At 37.0% G+C, this 20,907-nt stretch overlaps 1 protein-coding gene across 1 annotated transcript; it reads left to right on the top strand.

The window, feature by feature from the left end:
* The first annotated feature begins 7,093 nt into the window (after window positions 1–7,093).
* LOC114194525 (aminoacylase-1-like) lies at window positions 7,094–14,448 on the top strand. Its single transcript, XM_028084807.1, has 4 exons — window positions 7,094–8,260; window positions 8,342–8,479; window positions 13,720–13,959; window positions 14,061–14,448. Exons 1-4 carry the CDS (start codon window positions 7,361–7,363, stop codon window positions 14,148–14,150), a joined length of 1,368 nt encoding a protein of 455 aa, XP_027940608.1. The 5' UTR covers window positions 7,094–7,360; the 3' UTR covers window positions 14,151–14,448.
* The last annotated feature ends 6,459 nt before the right edge of the window (window positions 14,449–20,907 follow it).

Below are 20,907 nucleotides of genomic sequence, written 5' to 3' on the forward strand. Positions count from 1 at the left end.
ACGTCAATATGATTTCCATGAATTAAATTTTTTGAAAGGTACCGACAATCAGTCTTGGATCTGTGTGGGCTTTATTATGCTTGTATCGTGGTCAAGGCTAAGGGTATGAAAGCAAATGTGGATAGTAAAAACTCAAAGAGAGGTGATGGTATTTTGCAACAATGTTCTTTGAATAATGCTGCATCATAAATTTATTTGCCTCTTATGTGTTCACCATTTCTTTTTTTTGTTTCTTCTTGATGTAACGAAATCATCATCATCATTTTTTTTGTCTTTTTCAAACTTTTTGATTTTGATGGATCTTTTTATTGGTGAACCGTCTGTCAAACAAAAGTGCAAACCATCGATGTGAGGGGACCCTTTTCAAGGTAATTTGAAAGAAAAATATTTGCTCCTTTAAGGCTCAAAGGGGTAATAACAAAGGATGACATTTTTTCTTTTTAATGATAAAGAAACATGGCCAAACATCATTTCCAAAACATGATTATTTCCTCTTTCAAAAAGTTTCAACTCAGGAAGAAAATTGGTTCATGCTACAGGTTGTCCCTTACTTTTATTCTTGTCCTCTTTTTTTTTTTTTTTTGCCTAAACCACCCTTTCAGGTCTTCAGTCTAGCAGACATTTTTTTTATTTTTTTTTTCATGCTAAGAGATTTGCTCGCAGTCTATCCAGGCCAGTGTGCCCTTTTTATGTTGATCCTCCATGAAATTCAAAATGCAGGGTTTATGGTGAAAATGTCATGAAAAAAAGGATGAGTTTGAAAATCTCATGTTATGAAGATTAGACAAACGCTTCAAAAGATATGATATCAAACATTATCTATTCATTCAACCTACTGATTTGACCAAAGCATTTTTTTTTTTGCCAAAATTGCCTTTTTGGTTTTCAGTCTAGCAAACTTTATTTTCTTCTTTTCGCATTTTCCCTTTTTTTTGAATTTTTTTTTTGTCTCGATGGATTCAAGGACCACCCAACAAGTGTAGACAAGGATAAACTTAGAAAATCTACCAACTCTAAGGGTTTATGTTTATCAACTTGGGTAATGCCAATGTTGATAGGGTAAATCCTTCATCGTAGGGAAGCCAAAGGATGGAATGTTTCAAACCATGCGCACACAAACGTCTCAAAAGAAAAATTCAAGTCATTATTCTTGATTAGACATTTGACCCTAGAAAAGCATGACATCCCATTATTCTTTTTTTTCAAGAAGTGAATTTGATGATTTGCGAGAAAAACAAGTGACTCAAAATGTAACAACCTTTTTTATTTCCTTCCTCTCTTTTGAAGAGTCTGTTTATTCATATGAGGTGAGATGCATGATATGGATTAAAAAAAACTATGTACATGCCACTATGACAAAAAACAACAATTGCAACGCGAGTTTGTGCCCAAGAGGCACTTACTCACTTGTATGTCGATGCGATTAAAGAGTACCATGCATGATATGCAACTAATTGAAAAAACCTACAAGAGATGTAATGCATGTGCCTCAAGAGGCATTTATTCCCATGATATGATGATGAAATGTGATACAATCATTTGAAAACATCATGCATGATATGCAGAGTGACATAATGAAATGCATGAATGCAGAGTGACATAATGAAATGCATATTTTTGCCTTAAGAGGCGCTTATTTTCATGAGATGTGATGTATGATATAAAAATGCTATGCGTGATTGTGCCTCAATAGGCACTTATTCACATGTACATTATGCACACCACAAGATGATGATTAAAACAAGCAATCTCCCTTTGTGCTCAATAGAGGTTTGGCGCTTAAGGTCTAGGGTGAAGTACATGCGCTCACTGGGATGGTTCCCTAAACTTAAGGATCAAGGTCACTAGAGCTATGGCTCACTTCATGATATTTCCCACAACAGTTGGTATACAACAAGGAGTGAGAGTACCGAGGAAATAAGCAAACTCTAGTTGGGGTTCTCACAATGACCACTTGGGAAGTTCATCCACTGTGGCACTGCTACACAATCCCCTCTAATTCTAAGTTACACAGACCCGGGTATAGGGCCCCACTCATGATATGCATAATGTGTGTGTGAAGGGAGAATGATGCATACCCCAAACCCCCACTTGCAAAACAACCAGAAAATCTCCCAGGCAAGTAGAGCAATTCCATATATATCAAAATAAGCAAAGTAATTCACACACAATTAACCCAAAAAGAAAATATATACAAACACATATAAAGACAAGAATACACAAATGAAAGAAATGGGGAAAGAAAACATTAGGAAAATCACATCAAGTTTGCATATCTAATTAAATGGCTTGACTCTCTAGCGTCCCCAGTGAAGTCGCCAGCTGTCGCAACTGAAATCGCGACGGGAAGACAACCTAAAAAAGAAAACGGGTTTAAAAAAGATTTGGGAGTCGCCACCATAGTTATTCTGGAAAAACTATGGAAAACCATGAAAATAAAATAAGTCTGCGAAAAAACTAGATTTTGGATCTGGGAGTCGGTTACGCGTAAGGAAGGTGTTAGCACCTTACTGCGCCCGCCCGAGGACGGTACCTTTAATTAAAAATGCAAAGCTGATGTGATTTTCAAAATATTAATTTTCCCCAAAAATAATAAGACAAAAATGTTAAGAGAAACAAAATATTATTTTTTTTTTAATTTTTTGGGCCCGACAAGGATTGACCTTGGTCCTACGTATTCTCATTTAAAGTGAGAAATCAGGGTTACGTAGTTCTTTAAAAGATATTTGAAAAATAATTGAGAAAAAAGATTTGATTTTTTTAGAGGTGAACCTGACAATGACTGACCTTGCTCCTACGTATCTCACAGTCGAGAATCAAGGATCACGTAGTTCTTAAAAAGATATCTTGTTTAAAAACGTTGATGTTTTTATATTTTGAAATCTTATATATATATTTTTTGGTATTTTTTGAATTATTTAAGAACATGTGTCATACGATGCGAGCGATCGGACAAACACTAAAATATAAAGAAAACTATTTTTGGTTTTTTGGTATTTTGAAAATGAGTGTCACACGGTGCGGGCGACCGGACAGACACAATAAAGCAAAAGAAAATATTTTTCATTTTTTAGATTTTTCTATTTTTGTAATTTTTATAATTTTCAAAAATATTTTCTAAAATAAAAATAAAATAAATAAATAAATAAATAAAAGGATGAAATTATTTAAGAAGGATAAAAGTGGAAAACAAAATATAGGGTACATGAGTGATTAGTGGGGGTGCCCCAAGTAAACATAACAACATGCCCAAAAACAATAGACAAAAGTATGGGGTGCATGAGTATCACATGTGGGGGTGCACGAAGAAAAGAAAGAAAAAAAACATAACATGGCATATGGAGGTGGATGAGGTAAAAACAGGGTGCATGTGGTAATGGAGGGGGTGCGAAGAATAAGTTGAAGGTGCAGGAAGCAAGGAAGAGACAGGGCCAAAAAGGTAATAACGCGTACTGGGGGTGTGGACTTAGTAAAAGAAGGGGCTACAGAAGCAAATCAAATGAAATGGAAACAGTCCCAAATCAAACGCAAATAGGGGAAGATGATCACTTAACCCTAATCTCCCTCCTTCTCAAAATCGAAGAACGAGACCCTCCTCTCCACTCACGCCTGGAACCAAAAACATCACCAAACCCCATCAATGCCGCACCCATTCCGGCGGACCAGGGACGCCGGCGACGACCACCACTCACCGGCGACACACCTCTTTTTTCCTTTCCTCCAACGCGCGAGATAGGGGCTGCACTGATCCCCTTCACGACCTCGACGTCTCACCTGCCGAAGACCGCCGTCAGCGGTTCCAGCCGCCGTTGACGCCCACGCCCACGCCAGCGCCCCCTCGCCCCCATCCTCTCCCACACGAAAGAGAAGCACGCGAGGACTGCCGTGCCAGCCACCGCGATTGGGTCTGCGACCATCACGCGACCACGCTCCTCCATTCATGGCTCCGAATCGCGGGCGGCCTCGCCGCCGGCGAGGGTTTCTGCTCCTCTGTTCGTATGTGTGCTATGGTTGGACGTGGCTGATTGGAAAAAATGAAACAGGAATATTCGGCACTGGAATGGGGTCCTGGGATGGGTTCTGGTTCTCTGCTATTTTATTTTGGGTTTTTTTGTGCAGATTTGTGATGGAGATGGTGATGGAAGAATGAAGGCGAAAATATTGGTCTAGAATCTGTGATCGAAAATGAAGGCCGAGATGGGTTTTGGCTTGTGTGTTGATGGATGTGACTATGGGGAAAGGTTAACAAAGGGTGGATTTTTGATGGGGATGGAAAAACGGTGAGAAGGTGAATCTGTTGAGTCAATCAACCTGAGGATGAAGTTTTTTTTTTTGTCTTGCAGAAAACACTATAAGAAAACGTCCCCATGAGTGAAGAAGATGAAAGTCCTGAATGAAGGGATCTCTTATGGTATTTGTTGCGTCTCTTTTCCGTTCCTTTCTCACCTCGAGACGTGGGATAAGGTTGAAAGCAGATGTTGCTTCCTGCTCCTTCCTTCTTCAGCCATCATGACCATGACCAGTTAGCTATCACTCATGGTTATCAGAAACCTTACGTTAACTCTTGGTCTTCTCTTTTTTTTTTATTTCATTTTTTTTCTTAAATAATAAAAAGTAAAAAAAGGAAAATAAAGAAAATTGTAAATAAAGTAAAAATAAATAAAATAAGATTAAAACGAAAATAAAAATAAAAATAAAAATAAAACAAAATAAAAATGTAAAATAAAATAATAATAGAACAATAATAAAAAAATAAAATAAAAATAAAATAAGATGAAAAGAAAAAACCAGAATAAAAGTAAAATAAGATTATGAGAAAAAAAATGTAAAATACATTATAACCCGGATAAAATTGGGTGTTGACACCTTGTACACATGTTTTGTGTGTTCTTAAGAATATTGGAATAATTCAACAACTCCATTTTCATAAGTTTCACTAATGTGACGTGCATTCATCCGACTTCGATCCATAACTACATTCATAACAAACTCTATCATTCCCATATTTATAATTTTGACAAGGTGAACCCTACCCATTTGTGTACACAAAAAAATTTATCCTTATAAATTTGGTAATATTATAGTAGCATTTCTCATTGATCTCCAAAGTACACGAAATAAAAGGGTCATGCTTAGTTAAAGTTAAGTATGCATTTAGAAAACAAAAAATTGGTTCGAATGGAAATTTTATCAAATATGTACATAGACTTACAATATACACGTATTAACAAATCATAAAAAATAATTATTTCAAATTGTCCTATCAAATAATTCTAAGATTTTGCACAAATGACTAATATTCATCATTTGCACTAAATCTCTAATAGGAACTAATGTTTAGTGTCATTTAAAATTAAAATTATAAAACCTAATTAATCTTAATATAAACTAATAAATTAGTTTCACTATATTTCCTATCAATTTATAAAATGTAAAAAAACTAAAATGTATACTAATAAACTATTCTTAAGATATTCAACTGTAAAAATTTTAAACTTTGTATACATAACCTATTAACCATAAAAAACACAACATGACACAATCAAAGAGGACATTTATTTTCTATCCATTTTTAAAATCTAAAATGTATACTAATAAACCAGTTTTAAGACATTTAACCATAAACATTTCGAACAATGCATATACAAACTATTAACAATAAAACACATACTCAACACGATCGAAGTACACATTCATGCATAGTCATGACTAAGTTCTCCAAAAACACTCGTAGTATAAGGTGTATGAAACTAACTTCAATATAAAAACTAATCAAAGATGGGTTCGTAAGAAAACTACCACTAGAGATGAAAAAATCACTTTTTTTCATCAACAACATAGGCCCTAAAATGCAAAACTTCGTCACGAAATAAAAGACCTAAGTTGTAGTAGTAAGTTCACGTAATGAGAAGTGAGGAAGAAAGGCTTAGTTCTGAAATTTAAAATAGATTTACATTGTACCTATAATAGTTAGACATAAGAAACTTTTTAATTTGACCATGATAACATAAATTTATGTCGGAGTTGCCCTAGTCTAACGTAAATTTATGTCGAATCTATTATGCTCAAACATAAAATGCCTCTTTTACGTTTGACTATTATAGATCTAACATAAAACTTGTTAATTTATAGTAAGAATGCCACATCACTTTTTTATGTGTTATTTTTGTCTTAAGTGTAAATTAGATGACATGAATGCTTGTTTTTGTATTTGTGGTTAATTCACAACCATATTCTCATCTTCATGAATCTAATGAATTTTATAAGGTTGTAAATGAGAAAGTGTAGTGAGGCTAACAATTGAACTAACCTAATACTAACATAGTTTTAATATAATCCATTTCCACAATGAGAGAACAAGATATGTTGGAAATATTGCATCTTGTTTGAGAAATGTTCTCTTTGGGTTGGTTGGGGATGAACCTCCTAATGAGAGGGAGTTTCCCATTACAAGGATATGCAACCTCTACGCGGGTCTCACTTTCTTTACTTTCTTTTTTCTCCTTTGAAGAGAAAGTAAGTGAGTTAACTTCTTCATAAGACTTGTGACCTTTGTATGATTTAATTTTATTAATTCAAACCTAACATCAAGCTTTAAAATAGCTATCACAAGAAGTGTTACATTTAGTCCACAATAGTTAATAATACTAAGCAACCTAAAAAGTAGGGTTAAATATGTTTTTAGTCTCTAAACTTTAAAACGAAATTGGATTCATTGGATTTTGAATCTCTATCCAACACTTTGATACATTGATCCCAAACTTTAAAATTGAATTTATATAATTTTTTTAATCCAATGACCTTAATTTCTCTTACGTGTCAAATGATGTTTCAAGTTGATATTTAAGTTAAAATATGATAAATTGTATAAATAACTCAAATATCAACATAAAAAAAGTAATTAACGTTATTAGATTAAAATATTATTTTTAAAGTTTAGAACTAAAATATATTAAAATTTAAAAAACAGTCTAAATTTAAAAACTAAATAGATATTTAATCCTTATCGAGAGATGCCAAACAACAATAATCGAACTTAAAGAAGCGAGATTCCTTATCCCACATGATTCCACAACTTTGCAGACCATCATAAGAAAAACCTTGTAACCTGTATCAATCCCGCTAACCTCACATGCGAGTGAAAGACTAACAAATGATTTTTAATGGCAAATTTATTATCCAAAACCCTGCTCTAGCAATCTATAACACAACCATAACAATCATTCTCATCTTTTTCCTAAGAGGGTTGAAAGCTTACTAAGGTTTAACCTACTAGCAATTGATCCAAGGTTGATATTCTTTATGTGGTTTTAAGTCCTCCTCAGTGTGTCAGTGGAACTTAGTTGACTTGCTTTGTCCCATGTCAATGGCTACTCTATACTTTCACTGTAGCATTCTGGCTTTCGCACTCTTCCATTTAATACTCTTCTCCTCGCTCCTCCAAACCGCAACCGCAACCGCAACCCCAGCCCCAAGTCACCAACAAGAACAAGAAGAAGACACTCCCATCACGCGCTTCCAGCGTTACCTCCGCATCAACACGGCCCACCCCGCCCCTGACTACTACTCCGCAGTCTCCTTCCTCAAAGCCCAGGCCCATTCCTTGGGCCTGGCCTCCAAGACCATCGAGTTCACCCCCGGCAAGCCCCTCCTGCTCCTCACCTGGCCCGGCTCAAACCCCTCCCTCCCCTCCGTCCTCCTCAACTCTCACCTCGACTCCGTCCCCGCCGAGCCCGCCAAGTGGCTCCATCCACCCTTCTCCGGCCACCGCACTTCCGACGGCAAAATTTTCGCCCGCGGCGCCCAGGACGACAAATGCATCGCTGTCCAGTACCTTGAGGCCATCCGCAACCTCAAGGCCCGCGCCTTCTCTCCCCTCCGCTCTGTCCACATCTCCCTCGTCCCCGAAGAGGAGATAGGTGGCTTCGACGGCGCCGCCAAGTTCGTCGAGTCCGATGACTTCCTCCGCCTCAACGTTGGTTTCGCGCTCGACGAGGGGCAGGCCTCGCCTGGGGACGAATTTAGGGTTTTCTACGCGGATAGGATTCCGTGGAATGTGAAGATCCGGGCCAAGGGAGCGCCCGGGCATGGGGCGAGGATGTACGATGGGAGTGCGATGGAGAATCTGATGGAGAGCGTAGAGGCTGTGAGTAGGTTCAGGGAGAGCCAGTTTAACGTGGTTAAGGCTGGGAAAGCGTTGAACGCCGAGGTTGTGTCGGTGAATCCGGTTTATGTTAAGGCTGGTGTTACTTCTGATGATGTGAGTTTGGGATTGCTTGGTCTGGCTTGGTTTTGATTTGATTGAACGTGGTTTTAGAATGAATGATGTGCTTTTGTGCAGGGGTTTGCGATGAACGTGCAACCTTCGGAGGCGGAGGCTGGTTTTGATCTGAGGCTGACGCCTACGACGGACCCGGACGAGATGAGGAGGAGGATTGCAGAGGAATGGGCGCCGGCTGTTAGAAATATGTCGTATGAGGTGAGATTTTTTTTTTATGAAATAAACAAATCTTATTTACCTTTTGGAACTTTGCTTGATTGGAAAGTAAGCTGGAAAAATGAAACAGCCTCATAAACATGGTGAAGAAAATTGGTTTTTTATTCGAAATTCGATTCACTAGGATTCGTTCCAAAACTGACTCATAAATATTGAATCCTGTAATTTGGTTTAGAACTAACTCTAGAATAATCTGATTTAAAACTAACGCTACTTTAAGCCATCTATGCAATTTAACAACATTGACCAGAAAGAGTTTTGCAACTTTTACAAATTCAAAAGGAGGAGATAAAGGCTAAAAATTGAGTATACTTAGTTATTCGATCAATGATAACAAAAATAACAGTCATAGAATTTGATCTAGGACGACCGGTAATAAAATCCATATGTATAGATTTCCATGCTCGATCAGGATTAGGTAAAGTTTGTAAAACACCAGTAGGTAATTGAAGGTTTATTTTGCTGATATATATGACAATAATATGCCCACTTTTGCATACGTTTCCCATAGAATTGTTCTTTAATTCTTCTGTAAGTTAACTCATACCCTGAGTGACCCCCAAAAGCTGAGTCATGAAATTGTTGAAGAATTTGAGACTTCAATTCCGCATCATTACCTACCACCAGTTTGTCTTTCCTTTAGAGGACTTCACCATCAAAAGTAAATTGCTTGCAAGGTTGTGGTGTCATGTGATTGTTATCTACAGTCTTCTGCAATTTGTGGTCTGCCATCCAAGAGTCTTTTGCTTTAGCAATTAACTGAGATGTCGAAATTAGGATTGTTCCTAAAGTACCCTGATACCTTGGTCCCGTAGCCTTGCTTAAATAGGCAATTGGATGATTTGATTGCATTAAAATTGCACCAATACCAATACCCGAAGCATCCATCTCTATTGTAGAGGGCTGCGAGAAATCTGGCAGAATCAAAACAAGTGATGTTAAAGCCTGTTTTGAGTTGAAAAAGATTCGTTTGTAGCAATAGTCCAAATAAACGGAGTATTGTTTTGTATAAGACTGATTATAGGTGCTGCTATCTTCCTATACCCCTCTATAAATCTTCTATAATACCTTGATAATCCTAAAAACCCTCTAAGTTCCTTCAAACTAGTTGGCTGAGGCCACTATTGGACTGTTTTAATTTTATCAGGATCAGGTTGGGCCCCTGTCGCCGACATCTGATGACCCAAATAACTCACCCGTGACTTAGAAAAAGTGGATTTCTTTTGATTAGGAACCAACAAATTGTTTTTGCAAGATAGTTAAAGTCATGTGCAAACACCTAATATGATCCTCCCATGTTTTAATGTAAACCACTATATCATCAAAAGAGACTAAAATGAAATGTCTCAATTGTGATTGAAAAATACATTCATTAGTATTGGAAGTCCCACATCGACTAGAGATAATGCCAATTCATAATATATAAGTGAGGTGCAAACCTTACCTTACAAGCTGGTTTTGTGGGGTTGAGTTAGGTTTAAAGCCCACTTCTAACATGGTATCAGAGCTAAGTTAGAACCTATCCTAGCGAACTTTCTTGAACATTCTGTTCCACCCGATATCGAGCCGCTAACGAACCACCCACTAATTTCTTGTCCCACGCATGAGATGAATATACCTCGGCGTGAGGGGGTGTGTTGGAAGTCCCACGTTGACTAGAGATAAGACCAATTCATAATATATAAGTGAGGTGCAAACCTCACTTTTTACAAGTCGGTTTTATGGGGTTGAGTTAGGTTTAAAGCTTTAAAGCCCACTTCTAATAATTAAATTCTGGGAAGTGGTAGCTGCATTGCTGAGTACGATGGGTAAAACCATCCATTCATACAATCCACTGTGTTCGAAAAGTTGTTTAATAAATGTCCTCCTCATGCATCTGCACTTGATTATAACCAATCCTTAAATCCAACTTAAAATATCTAGCACCGTGCAATTTGTCCGAAAGGTCTTCAGTTAAAGGTATGGAAAATTTATTGTTATCGGTGAGAGCATTAAGCTTTCTGAAATCCGTACATCTCCATGATCTATCTTTCTTTTTAACCAAACGTAAAGGAGAGGCATAACAACTAGAACTTTCTCTGATAAACCCCATTGACAATAAAGCTTGTATTTGTCTCTCTATTTTTTCTTTTTGAATATGTGGATACCTGTAAGGTTTTAAACAAAAAAGGAATAGTACTTGTTAAGATAATCTGATGGTCATACCTTCTTGGAGGTGCTAATTGAGTAGGTTCTTGGAACACACTCTGGAACTGCTGTAATAAGGTATCCGATTGTACTTTCTGTTGTGGAGTTAATTAAGAGATTTGCTGCATTGCTGAGGCCAGGAATCAATCTGCAGCTTGTATTACCAATAACCTAGTTTTCCCTTGCGCTACTACCCTTAGATTTCCTGAAATCTGAAAACTGTCATTTACTCACCCTGTAATGTAATCATCTCTCCGTGATGCTGAAAACATTGTTAATTTATCACAATTCCACTATATTATGCCCAATGTCTTAAACCATTGCATTCTCAAAATTAACCCAAATTTACTACTTGGCAGGACAAGAAAATCAGCCTAGAATAAGTGGTTATTTTTCCATGTCACTTGAGGGCATATTCTTGTAATTCTCAGATGTTTATCAGAAGCCACTATAATCGAAAAATCTCTAATGAAAGTGGTTTAAAGCCCCAATAATTTCATCCATTTTTCACTGATAAAATTATGATTCCGATATCCATTACAAAAAGGAACCTGTTGTTCTTGATCAAACCAATCAGTTGCAAAGTGTTCCCGCCAGCTTCTCCTTGTAACTAGAGAATCATTTACCCAATCAAGAATCTGTCACTTCATTGTCTTGTTCATTATCAGCATCAGAGCTACCATTATCATCCACGTAGTCTTTGGGCCAAGAAAATTGCATTCAATTTCCCCCAAACTTTACACTTAACCCTAGGATTCTAATCCCATTTTTCTCCACACAATCGGCATAATCCTTTAAAAATTATTTCACCACCCTCTTTTCTGGAAACTGATCCCGCAGATGGAGACTGATAATCAGCAAAAGAAGCTGATTTCGAAGGCGTAGCTGTAGGATTTTGCTTTAGTGTGGTAATTGGTGGTGTGCGATTGTTTAAAGAGGGATAGAAAGAAGCAGAAACCAACCACGTTGACTAACAGGTGTGCCCTCCAGCTCAAAAGATTGTTCCACTTTTGCGTGCCATTCAGGGAAATTGGTTCCATCAAAAGATGGAAATTGAAGCTAAACTCTGTCAAGAACCACAGAAGAGACTTCCAGTGAATCTTGAGAAACTACAGGCGTAGGTGAAATTTGTGAGTCAGAATTCAACGCCGCCATAGATGAGACAAACCCCTCAATCGATTGTTGTAATGTTTTCTGGGTTAATTCTTGAGAATCAACCATAGGTTTCTCCAAACAATCCATGCGGTTTTCAAGGTCCTTGCTGGTCACCATCGGCTGGCTAACTGATACCAATTGTGAAACTTTGACTTCAACCAGGTAAACACTCACTCACAACACTCACAGCTTTAGAGGATAAAATCAATATTTTTCATTACTTGAGAGAAACAAGGGTGTTATATATATAACCCCTTACAAAGGACTTCTGTTTTTAGAAAACAGACTCAGAACATACAAAATAAGAAACTCTGTAAAAAGAGTTATAACATTGTTTACTTCAAATCTTCTAATCCTTATTATTTCTACATAAATATTGTGGTGAATGGAATTCCATTGGCACAAAAACTCCAAATATCTTTAATATCTACAATATCCCTTTGAATTGCATCAAATCAAAGAGTCTTCAAGATAATGTGTTGACTTCCTTGATAGCCAAAGATTTTTCAGGTGGCAGTCTCTTGTGACCCTTTCGAATGCAAAACATAGTTCTTAATCACTAATGTTCATCTTTCAGTACATCTATTATCTTCCTTTCTTTACCCAAGAGAAGCATAAAAAAAAGGAGTGAATTCTCGTATATTAATCAATGAAACCTTCCTTCAATAATCACTAGAGGCCAATTTTTGAGCCTTAGATTTTTCTCTAAGCTGACTTCTTGATATATAATAGCTCTAAAAATCAAGAATTAAATTTGAAAAAAAAAATTATGTTATGAAAATATTTGGAGTGAGAATCGTATTGTTTCCTGTGTATCGTGTCGTGAATCACACGATACTTACTACCATTCATTCAATGCTTGAAATCCTCATTTTCTGGGATAATTTTCGCGTAGAAGTCTTAAAGACTACAAGGATCCCTCATAAGATAGGGTCAAGGGAACTAACCGTACCTGATGAACGGAAACAAAGTATAGACAAGGGGCTTTGTTTCTATTAGATATATGGTATCCTCGGTAGATTTTATATTTTCATTTGGGTTCAACTATAAAACCCGATGATAAGAACAATGAGTTCCATAAAAGCTAGCTATTTTCCAAGGCAAAATCCTACTCCTGTACTTTTAATGTAGGGTTGAAGTCCCATATTGCAATTGGGACCTATCGTCCCACCTCGTGGTTGCAGCCTAAGTTGGCTATGTGCTAACCCTTTGACTAGTCTGGAATGAGCATTCCACTGTTGGCATTGCTTGTTTACAATTAACACGCTTTGTGCAAAACTATTATGCCAATTGATAAAAATGTTGGCAGAACCATACTAAAAGAGCTAGGCACTGTAGTCTGAGAATCCATCGCCTTGTTAACCTCATGCAAGGCCCTGCAAATGGATCCTAACACTTAGCCCCTAATAAATGTTCTGGTAATAAACTGTCCATGAACATATGTTCTTGTGTACTGAAAACTTTTCAATGATAGAAAAACAGCTATAATAGAATAATATTTGTCAAAGCCATTGAATAGGTGAGCTCGCATAAATCAAAATGAGGCTCAAGTTGTTCCAGAACACTGCAAATTGCAATGTTGCTGTGAATACTATACATCAAGTACCAAAACACACACCAAGGTGTCTCAACTTTTGAATTGATGTCATCACGTTTCCTCTCTGTCCTACTGTAGGATTTTCTTGCTTTAGCCACTCTGTAGTGCCATTTGGCATTGAATGAACACCATGAATAGTACAAGAGCTATGCTACGTGGTCTTATTCTATTCTTTTATATTGCCACTTGTTGCTCGGTTGTTGAAACATAAAACCGTTTGTCTTTGCCATTAATTTCCTGACCGTGATTTATTTGTCTTGTTTTGTGCAACCAAATTTGGAAGATTATTGAGAAAGGACCCATCAGAGACTACATGGGACGCCCGTTAATGACTGCAACTAATGATTCCAATCCATGGTGGTCAGTTTTCAAGCAAGCTATCACATCTGTTGGGGAAAAACTTTCAAGTCCTGAAATTATTGCATCCACAACTGATGCAAGATACCTCAGACAGAAAGGAATTCCTGTACTCGGTTTCTCCCCAATGAAAAATACTCCCATCTTGCTTCATGATCACAACGAGGTTTAAATAATGCTCTCTATTCTTCATCGTTCTGCATTTCTCATTTCATTCCAATGAACTCTTACTTTCATATTTTTAACTCCTGTTACTTTCATTTGCAGCACTTAAAAGATACCGTGTTCATGAAGGGAATACAGGTGTACGAATCTCTTATAAGTTCCTTGAGTACATTTACCGAAGCTTCACATTAGATGCCGCCAGTTGATTATGGACGGAACTGAGTTTCTTATCTCAATAGGAAAACCATGTCTAACCTTTGTGGGGGGATAAACTGAGTCATCGGATACCTCCCTCCCCCAAATAATAAATGGTGTAAAAACATTCATATATGATACCTTCCAAAAGGAAAAAAAAAAAAAGAAAATTCTGTTATCACTTCACTCATGGTGGGGACTGGGGATGGTACATATTTATTATTGTACTCTTATGAATAGTAATGGCCACAAAGGTTTTTCTATGAAGTTTAGTTGATCTAGATGTCAAATCATATATGATTGTCTATCATGGACCAAGGACTGAGCCTAACTCACTACATTTGTCCATGAATTTCATCCTTCAATGGTATATAAAATCTTCAGAAGTAATGCATTTTTCTTCAGCGATAAATGCGTAAAGTTTATGGTTGAAAATAGTGGTCTTCATGACCATTTTTGTTCCATTAATCTAAATTGGTTCAAATTGACTTTTGTAAGGGCTGAGTATAAGAAATTAGATTTTGCGAACAAGTTTGAATTATAATTCGACTCATCCTATTTTGATTCAATTATTTAGTTATGTATCAGTAACCACAAATTTTTAATTTAAAAATTATAGCTAGCGTTTATTACAGTTTGAAATAAGTTTGGCATTTAAATCTTACGTACGTTAAGGGAGTTACTAGCAAACATATAAGTGCTTTTGCGCTCTAGACTTAATTAATCAACATCGAGTAAATAGTCATTTTAATGATTGAGAATTTGGAATTTGGTTATTTTAGATTAGTTCTTAAAAACTAAGTTGTTCTTAACATCCTTAAAAGTTTAAAGTAGTCCTCGTAGAATTAATCCACTTGTCACACAGAATATTCATAGGTATCATATCCAATCTTCCATGGTGACTCATTTCTCATTTTAAGTTAAGGATGTATTTTCCTCTGCCAATCCTCTCTTTCATCCCAACGACCATCATCCCTCATGTTAAACAATTACAAAGCATGGTCTACAAGTTCAAAACAATTGTAGGTTGCACTGTTGCAGGCATGGACTTGCCCCAGTCCCCACCATCTCATCAACCAAATTCTATACTTATTATATTCTTGAATCCATTCCCCCCTTCCCCATATCAGCAAAATTCCAATCGAACAACCTTAAATTTAATTAGATCGTATCTTTCGCTTCAAAATTCGTTACCCCATTTTGTTTTTGTCGTGTTCAATCATTATCGGTTTATAGCTGAAACTGGAACTCAACTGGGACTATTTTAAGCTCAAGTAACGATAGTTCACTAGAAAAATGTCAAAAGATGAAATGGGACTTGTCTGTGCATCATTTATTTATTTATTTATTTGCTAAAATAGCATCTATGATGGTAGTTCGAATTAAATCATGTCTTTGCATCATCTTGTCTTTTCATCCTTGTATATCTATACTCACTATTATTTCAAGAAAAATGAAATAAAATCAGAATATGCAAAAAGGAAGAAACTAATAGGGAAAGTCCTTATTCATTATTTACATATGTATGAACAAAAATTACAAATCCATCTTAAAGCTAAAAGGTTAACTTGTTAAGGTCGTGTACTTTGAGAAAAAAAAAAGGTTTTCACTTCTAATTGCATAAATGCAATTGCGTTAATAAAAATAACTATTAACCCTTTTCTGATTTACTTTTTGCTTGACTATTTCTACCATAAGATGATGATATGATCTCAAAAATAAAAAATAAAAAGTGGATCAAGTGGTGTAGTACGAAGTAGCATACGAAGGTGACTTAAATGCTAGTGGATGAAGATTGAAGATGAAGTTGGTGTTGGTGACCCCATAAGACATATATTATTGCATGATCTAAAAAACAGCTATCAAACACTGGCTATCACTATGGATATGGTTGTTGATTTGACACTACCCAATACTACTACATTTTTTTCTTGGAAGTTTCACTCTATATCCTTTTCCTGTAGCAAAACGGAATTTGATATTGAATATTATACTCATCATATATATAACTTCAAAGAAAATATATATTATTTCATGAATTCAACACCTCGCCACATGGATTTTGCCTTCATTCCCCTGACCCAACAACCTTCCAAATATAAAATCATTGAGTGTACTTTCTCCCATACCTCATCTTGCCCCATCACAATCTCAACATCTTCACCATTGTTACACCTTATCATCATTTGTTTAGTTTATAAGAATGAGATGACACTAGACACTTTCCCATTAACTCTCAACTCCCAAATGCATGCATGGGTCTTATGTGAGGTCACTTCTAGGGCAATCAATGTATGCATGCAATCCAATCCAATCCATTTGACCCCACACTTTATTTGCTTGTCGTTTTCTATGGTTTTTTTTTTCTGAGTACGGAAGGTCTCTTAGTCGGTACGGGCCAGTTAAGAAAGAGAAAGTGCCATGAAAAAAAAAAAAAACCTTTTTTTTTATTTTCTTTCATTATGAAAATGGCACTACCATGCATTAACATTTCATGGTCAAGGAGTTCGGCAGCATGATAATAATAATAATAATGATGGATACACGTTTTCTATTGTTATGGTAATGTAGTGCACACGACGTGAAGGAAAGAAGCACACAAAATAAAGTTTAGGTTTGCTTTCAGCATCACAATCGTTTGTTTGGTATATGAAATTTGTGAGTGTGTCGATTTAAGGTTTGGAATGTGATGGGAGATGAACTATTTATTGCCTTTTTGGTATTGTAGCTTTTGTCGTGTGATCGCTTTTCAAACACAAGGAATCGAGGAATGTGTTGCCTTTTTGTTGGAAGAAAATTGACCAGTTTTAGACTTTGTGGAGAGTTGAAACGAATGATTAAGGACTTTTAATTTTTCTTATTAATCATCAAATTAAAATATAGATGTTCCATCAGAAGTTAAAAGCGGGTTATTATATTGTTCGCGTAAACAAATGATGATGTTCCATAGAACCTTGTTATGAGAGAGTCGGTACACATGTTATAATTATTTAGAAAATATCTCATCAAAAGAATGTTTTTAGATAAAATATTTTTAACTAACTTTTACTAAAACATGTTTAACTTTTCTTTCTCGCAATAATTTATCGACTTGAGAGAGGGTGAGAGGATAAATTTGAGTGGAATAGAAAGTGAAATGTGTTGTTTCTTTTAAGGAGTTTGGGAATGAAAATGAGTGAATTTAAAGATAAAGTTTGTGAAAGTTTGTAAGTGATTTGAATGATGTAATAAATAAAAGTTAAGCTTTAATAAATTAAAATGTAAAATTACAATTTTACAACTATAGTTAAAATTAATATATTATTATTATTAATATAATTATAATTATTTAAGGATAGTATTGTAAAAAGTTAGGTCACCTACGAATTTCTTCATTAGAGGTGTCAATTTGGCCCCTAGCCCATGGGTCAGTCCTAACCCACTCTTCATAAAGCCCCCTTTTAGGGGGCCCAAATGAAGGGGCCTAAAAAAAGCCATAGCCTCCAAAACCCCATCTCTAGTGGGTTAGGGCTAGGGCTAAGGTGGGTTAGGTCCCCTAAATAATACTACATTAAGCTAGAGTCAAAGATCAAGCCGAGCGACTTGGACGGATCCGAAGACTCAAACAGGCCCGACGAGCCAAACAAGTCTGATCACTCGGACAAGTCCGAAGCCTAAGACAGGCCCGACGACCCATACGGGCCCTAAGGCCCGAACAGGCCCGAAGACCCGAACTGACTTGTTGGGCCCGCTCTGGTCGTTAGACTCATCTTGGTCATCGGGCTCGTCTAATTCATCAAACCCGTATGGGTCGTTATGCTTGTTCGGGTTGTTAGACCAGACCAAACGGGCCCATCTAGGTCATTTGGGCCATCCAGATCTTTTGGCCCGTTCAACTCGTTGGGCCCGTTCTGGCCATCGGACTCATCTTGGTCATCGAGCCTGTCTGGTTTGTCGGACTCGTTTGTGTTGTCAAGCCCGTCTGGGTCATCATGCCTGTCCGGATTGTTGGGTCCGTATGGTTTGTCGGGCCCGTCGAGGTGGTCGGGGTTGTCTCGGTCGTCACGCTTTTCCGGTTTGTTTGGCCCATCCAAATCGTCTAACCAATCCAAATCGTCAAGCATGTCCGGGTCGACGGGTCTGTCAATGCCGTCTTACAGGTTCAGGTTGTTTGGCCCGTTGGATCGTCGGGCCCAGCCAGAAAGTTGGGCCCGGACGGATCCTCGGGCCCGTTCAGATCGTTGGAAATGTTCGAGTCGTCGGGCCCATTCGAGTCGTCGGACCCGTCTGGGTCATCGAGCTTGTCGAGGTCGTTGGGCAGGTCTGGGTTGTCGTGCTTGTTCGGGTCGTTGAGTCCGTTCCACAGATAATAATATATTTTATAAAATAATATATTTTTCATGTTGAAGATGAAAGCCCATGGGCTGACCTTGACCCACAAGGCTTTTGTGGGGTTTTGGCGCTATGGGCTTCTTTGATGGGAGCTTTTTTTTATGTGGGCTTTTTTGGCCCTAACCCACATGGACCAGGGCCAAGCCCTGTGGGATGGGCCAAATTGACACTTCTACTCTTCATCCTAAGCGAGATGGCATGAGAAGGTAATGCACAAATTTGTTCCTTCATTCGCTTTCAGATTCTTAATTATGAAGACGACAATCACTTGCAACTAGGGATGGCAAAATGGGTCAGGCCCGACAACCCGCCCAAAAAAATGCGAGCCAGGTTGGAATTTCCAACCCGTCAACCCGCTGTAACCCGGCCCGCCTGACCCGCCAGTTTAGCGGGCCAAAACGAGCCAGCCCGCCAGCCCGCTTTTTTTTATGTTTAAAATTAAAAATAATTAAAAAATAATACTTTTTTATATTATATAAATAAATTTATATAAACAAAATTTTAATAAAAAGTTAAAAAAAATTAAAAAAGTAAAAAAAAAATAGATAGGCCAGCCCGCCCGAAGACAGGACAAGTTACAGTTTTCGGCCCGTTTATTGATGGCAGGCCAGCCTAGCCTGGCCCATTTTTGGCGGGCCACAGGCAGGCCGGGCCAAAACGGGTCGGACTGGCCCATTTTGCCACCCCTACTTGCAACTATATCCCCATAAATCACTATGGTTAAATTTATGTTTCCCTCTTCACGTATTTAGTTTTATCCCTTTCACACAAAAAATATTCAAATTTTCAATCCCTCTCCTCTCCCAAACACATTTCAAATTTCTCATTCCCTTTCTTCTCCTAAAATGATTTCACATTCCCCCTTCCATCTCCTCTCCCAAACAAGCATCGAATTTCCCCTTCCCCTTCTCTAAAACAAGGTTCATTAATGTTTGTTGAAGAAATTTTCGTGAGTGGCAAGGATAGTGGTGGCTTTGTTGCTCTTTTAGGCCGCTCTGACTCGAAACCCCAACACCATGTGCCGTTATCTAATCTTCTCCTTTGAAACGTCAATCACCCTGTCAATTTCAGAACCCTCATCTTGCTCAAAAAGCTTGATTCCTGTGACGACATGTTTCACTATAAGTTCCTTGTTCAAACCTCCTCATGCATGATGATTCCATTGTTGTTAGGATCACCGACCTCTGATAACCTTGCGTAATCAATATCTTCTAGAAAGTTCTAGCAATAAGCGCCAATCAAGGTCTCGATTTTGATTGCTTTTGGCGCCTATAGCCTTTGCAACGCTGAAGATTTTGCGCACATGATCGATGATGATAATGACTAGGAGATTCTGCCACTGCACGAAATCGTGGCAAGAGGCTTCGACATTTTGTCCAAAACCACCTTTTGGATATTGGGAGGAGTTGGGAGAACCCTTAAATGGAGGGTTACAATAATTTTTTCTATATATTAGTGTTGGTATAGCCTGCGCTTACTTCGACTCAAATTAGTGTTCCACATTGGCTGATGCTACTATGTGTAACTTCCATGTTTTCATTGGCTTTTGTTCCAACATTGAACCAATGCTTGACTTCAATTAGCATCCTCTTTTGCCTTCTTGTGTATGCTTTTGCCTGACGCTATTTTTCAATATACTTGTACTTCAAATAAGTGTATGTTTTGTCAATCTTAGCTAATTAATTCTTAGTTAACAAAAACTTAGTCTTGCCATAATTGAAGCATTTGGTTTCTTTGATTTGGCCTTAATCTTCAACTCAATATTGATTGAATCATGTTTAACTAATTACGGAGCATGGAATCTTTCAATTAGGAGTACTAAAATAGGTCAACTTGGTCCATATTCGCCTGACCAGTTATTGGCCTATCAAAAACAGGCCAAGTCGGACTAGCCCGTCAAACATAAATGGTCTAACAATGATAACCTGCCCTGTACAAGATAGGCTAACGGATCGGGCCAGACTGATTCATCACTTTTTCTTTTGATTTATTTTCATTTTTTTTAATTTTTAAAATTTATTTATATATATATATATATATATATATACACACACACGTATAAATGAATATTAAAAGCATATTTAATCTTATGAAATATTTTCTAAACTTTGATTTGATTAGTTAATGTTTTTAATTAGATTAATTAAAATAATTACTACATTTACATGTTAAATTACTTTATTATAACTAATAATTGGAACTTAATTTGCAAGTGTTAATGATTTAAAATACAACTCTATTATATATTTACACCTTGAAAAATATAATATAAAAAAAATCTTTTCAATTATTTTTATTTTAATTCTTCTTTTGTTTTAAAAAATGGTCCAATGGATTGAGACAGGCTGACTCATATTTTGGTGCGTAAAATTGACAAACTGGA

Source organism: Vigna unguiculata, chromosome 8, assembly GCF_004118075.2.
Source record: "Vigna unguiculata cultivar IT97K-499-35 chromosome 8, ASM411807v1, whole genome shotgun sequence".
Lineage (NCBI taxonomy): Eukaryota > Viridiplantae > Streptophyta > Magnoliopsida > Fabales > Fabaceae > Vigna > Vigna unguiculata.

Coding starts and splice junctions, on each gene's coding strand:
- LOC114194525 (XM_028084807.1), top strand. CDS start 7,361: ATGTCAATGGCTACTCTATACTTTCACTGTAGCATTCTGGCTTTCGCA. Junction 8,261..8,341: donor CTGGTGTTACTTCTGATGAT/GTGAGTTTGGGA, acceptor GCTTTTGTGCAG/GGGTTTGCGATGAACGTGCA. Junction 13,960..14,060: donor TGCTTCATGATCACAACGAG/GTTTAAATAATG, acceptor TTTCATTTGCAG/CACTTAAAAGATACCGTGTT.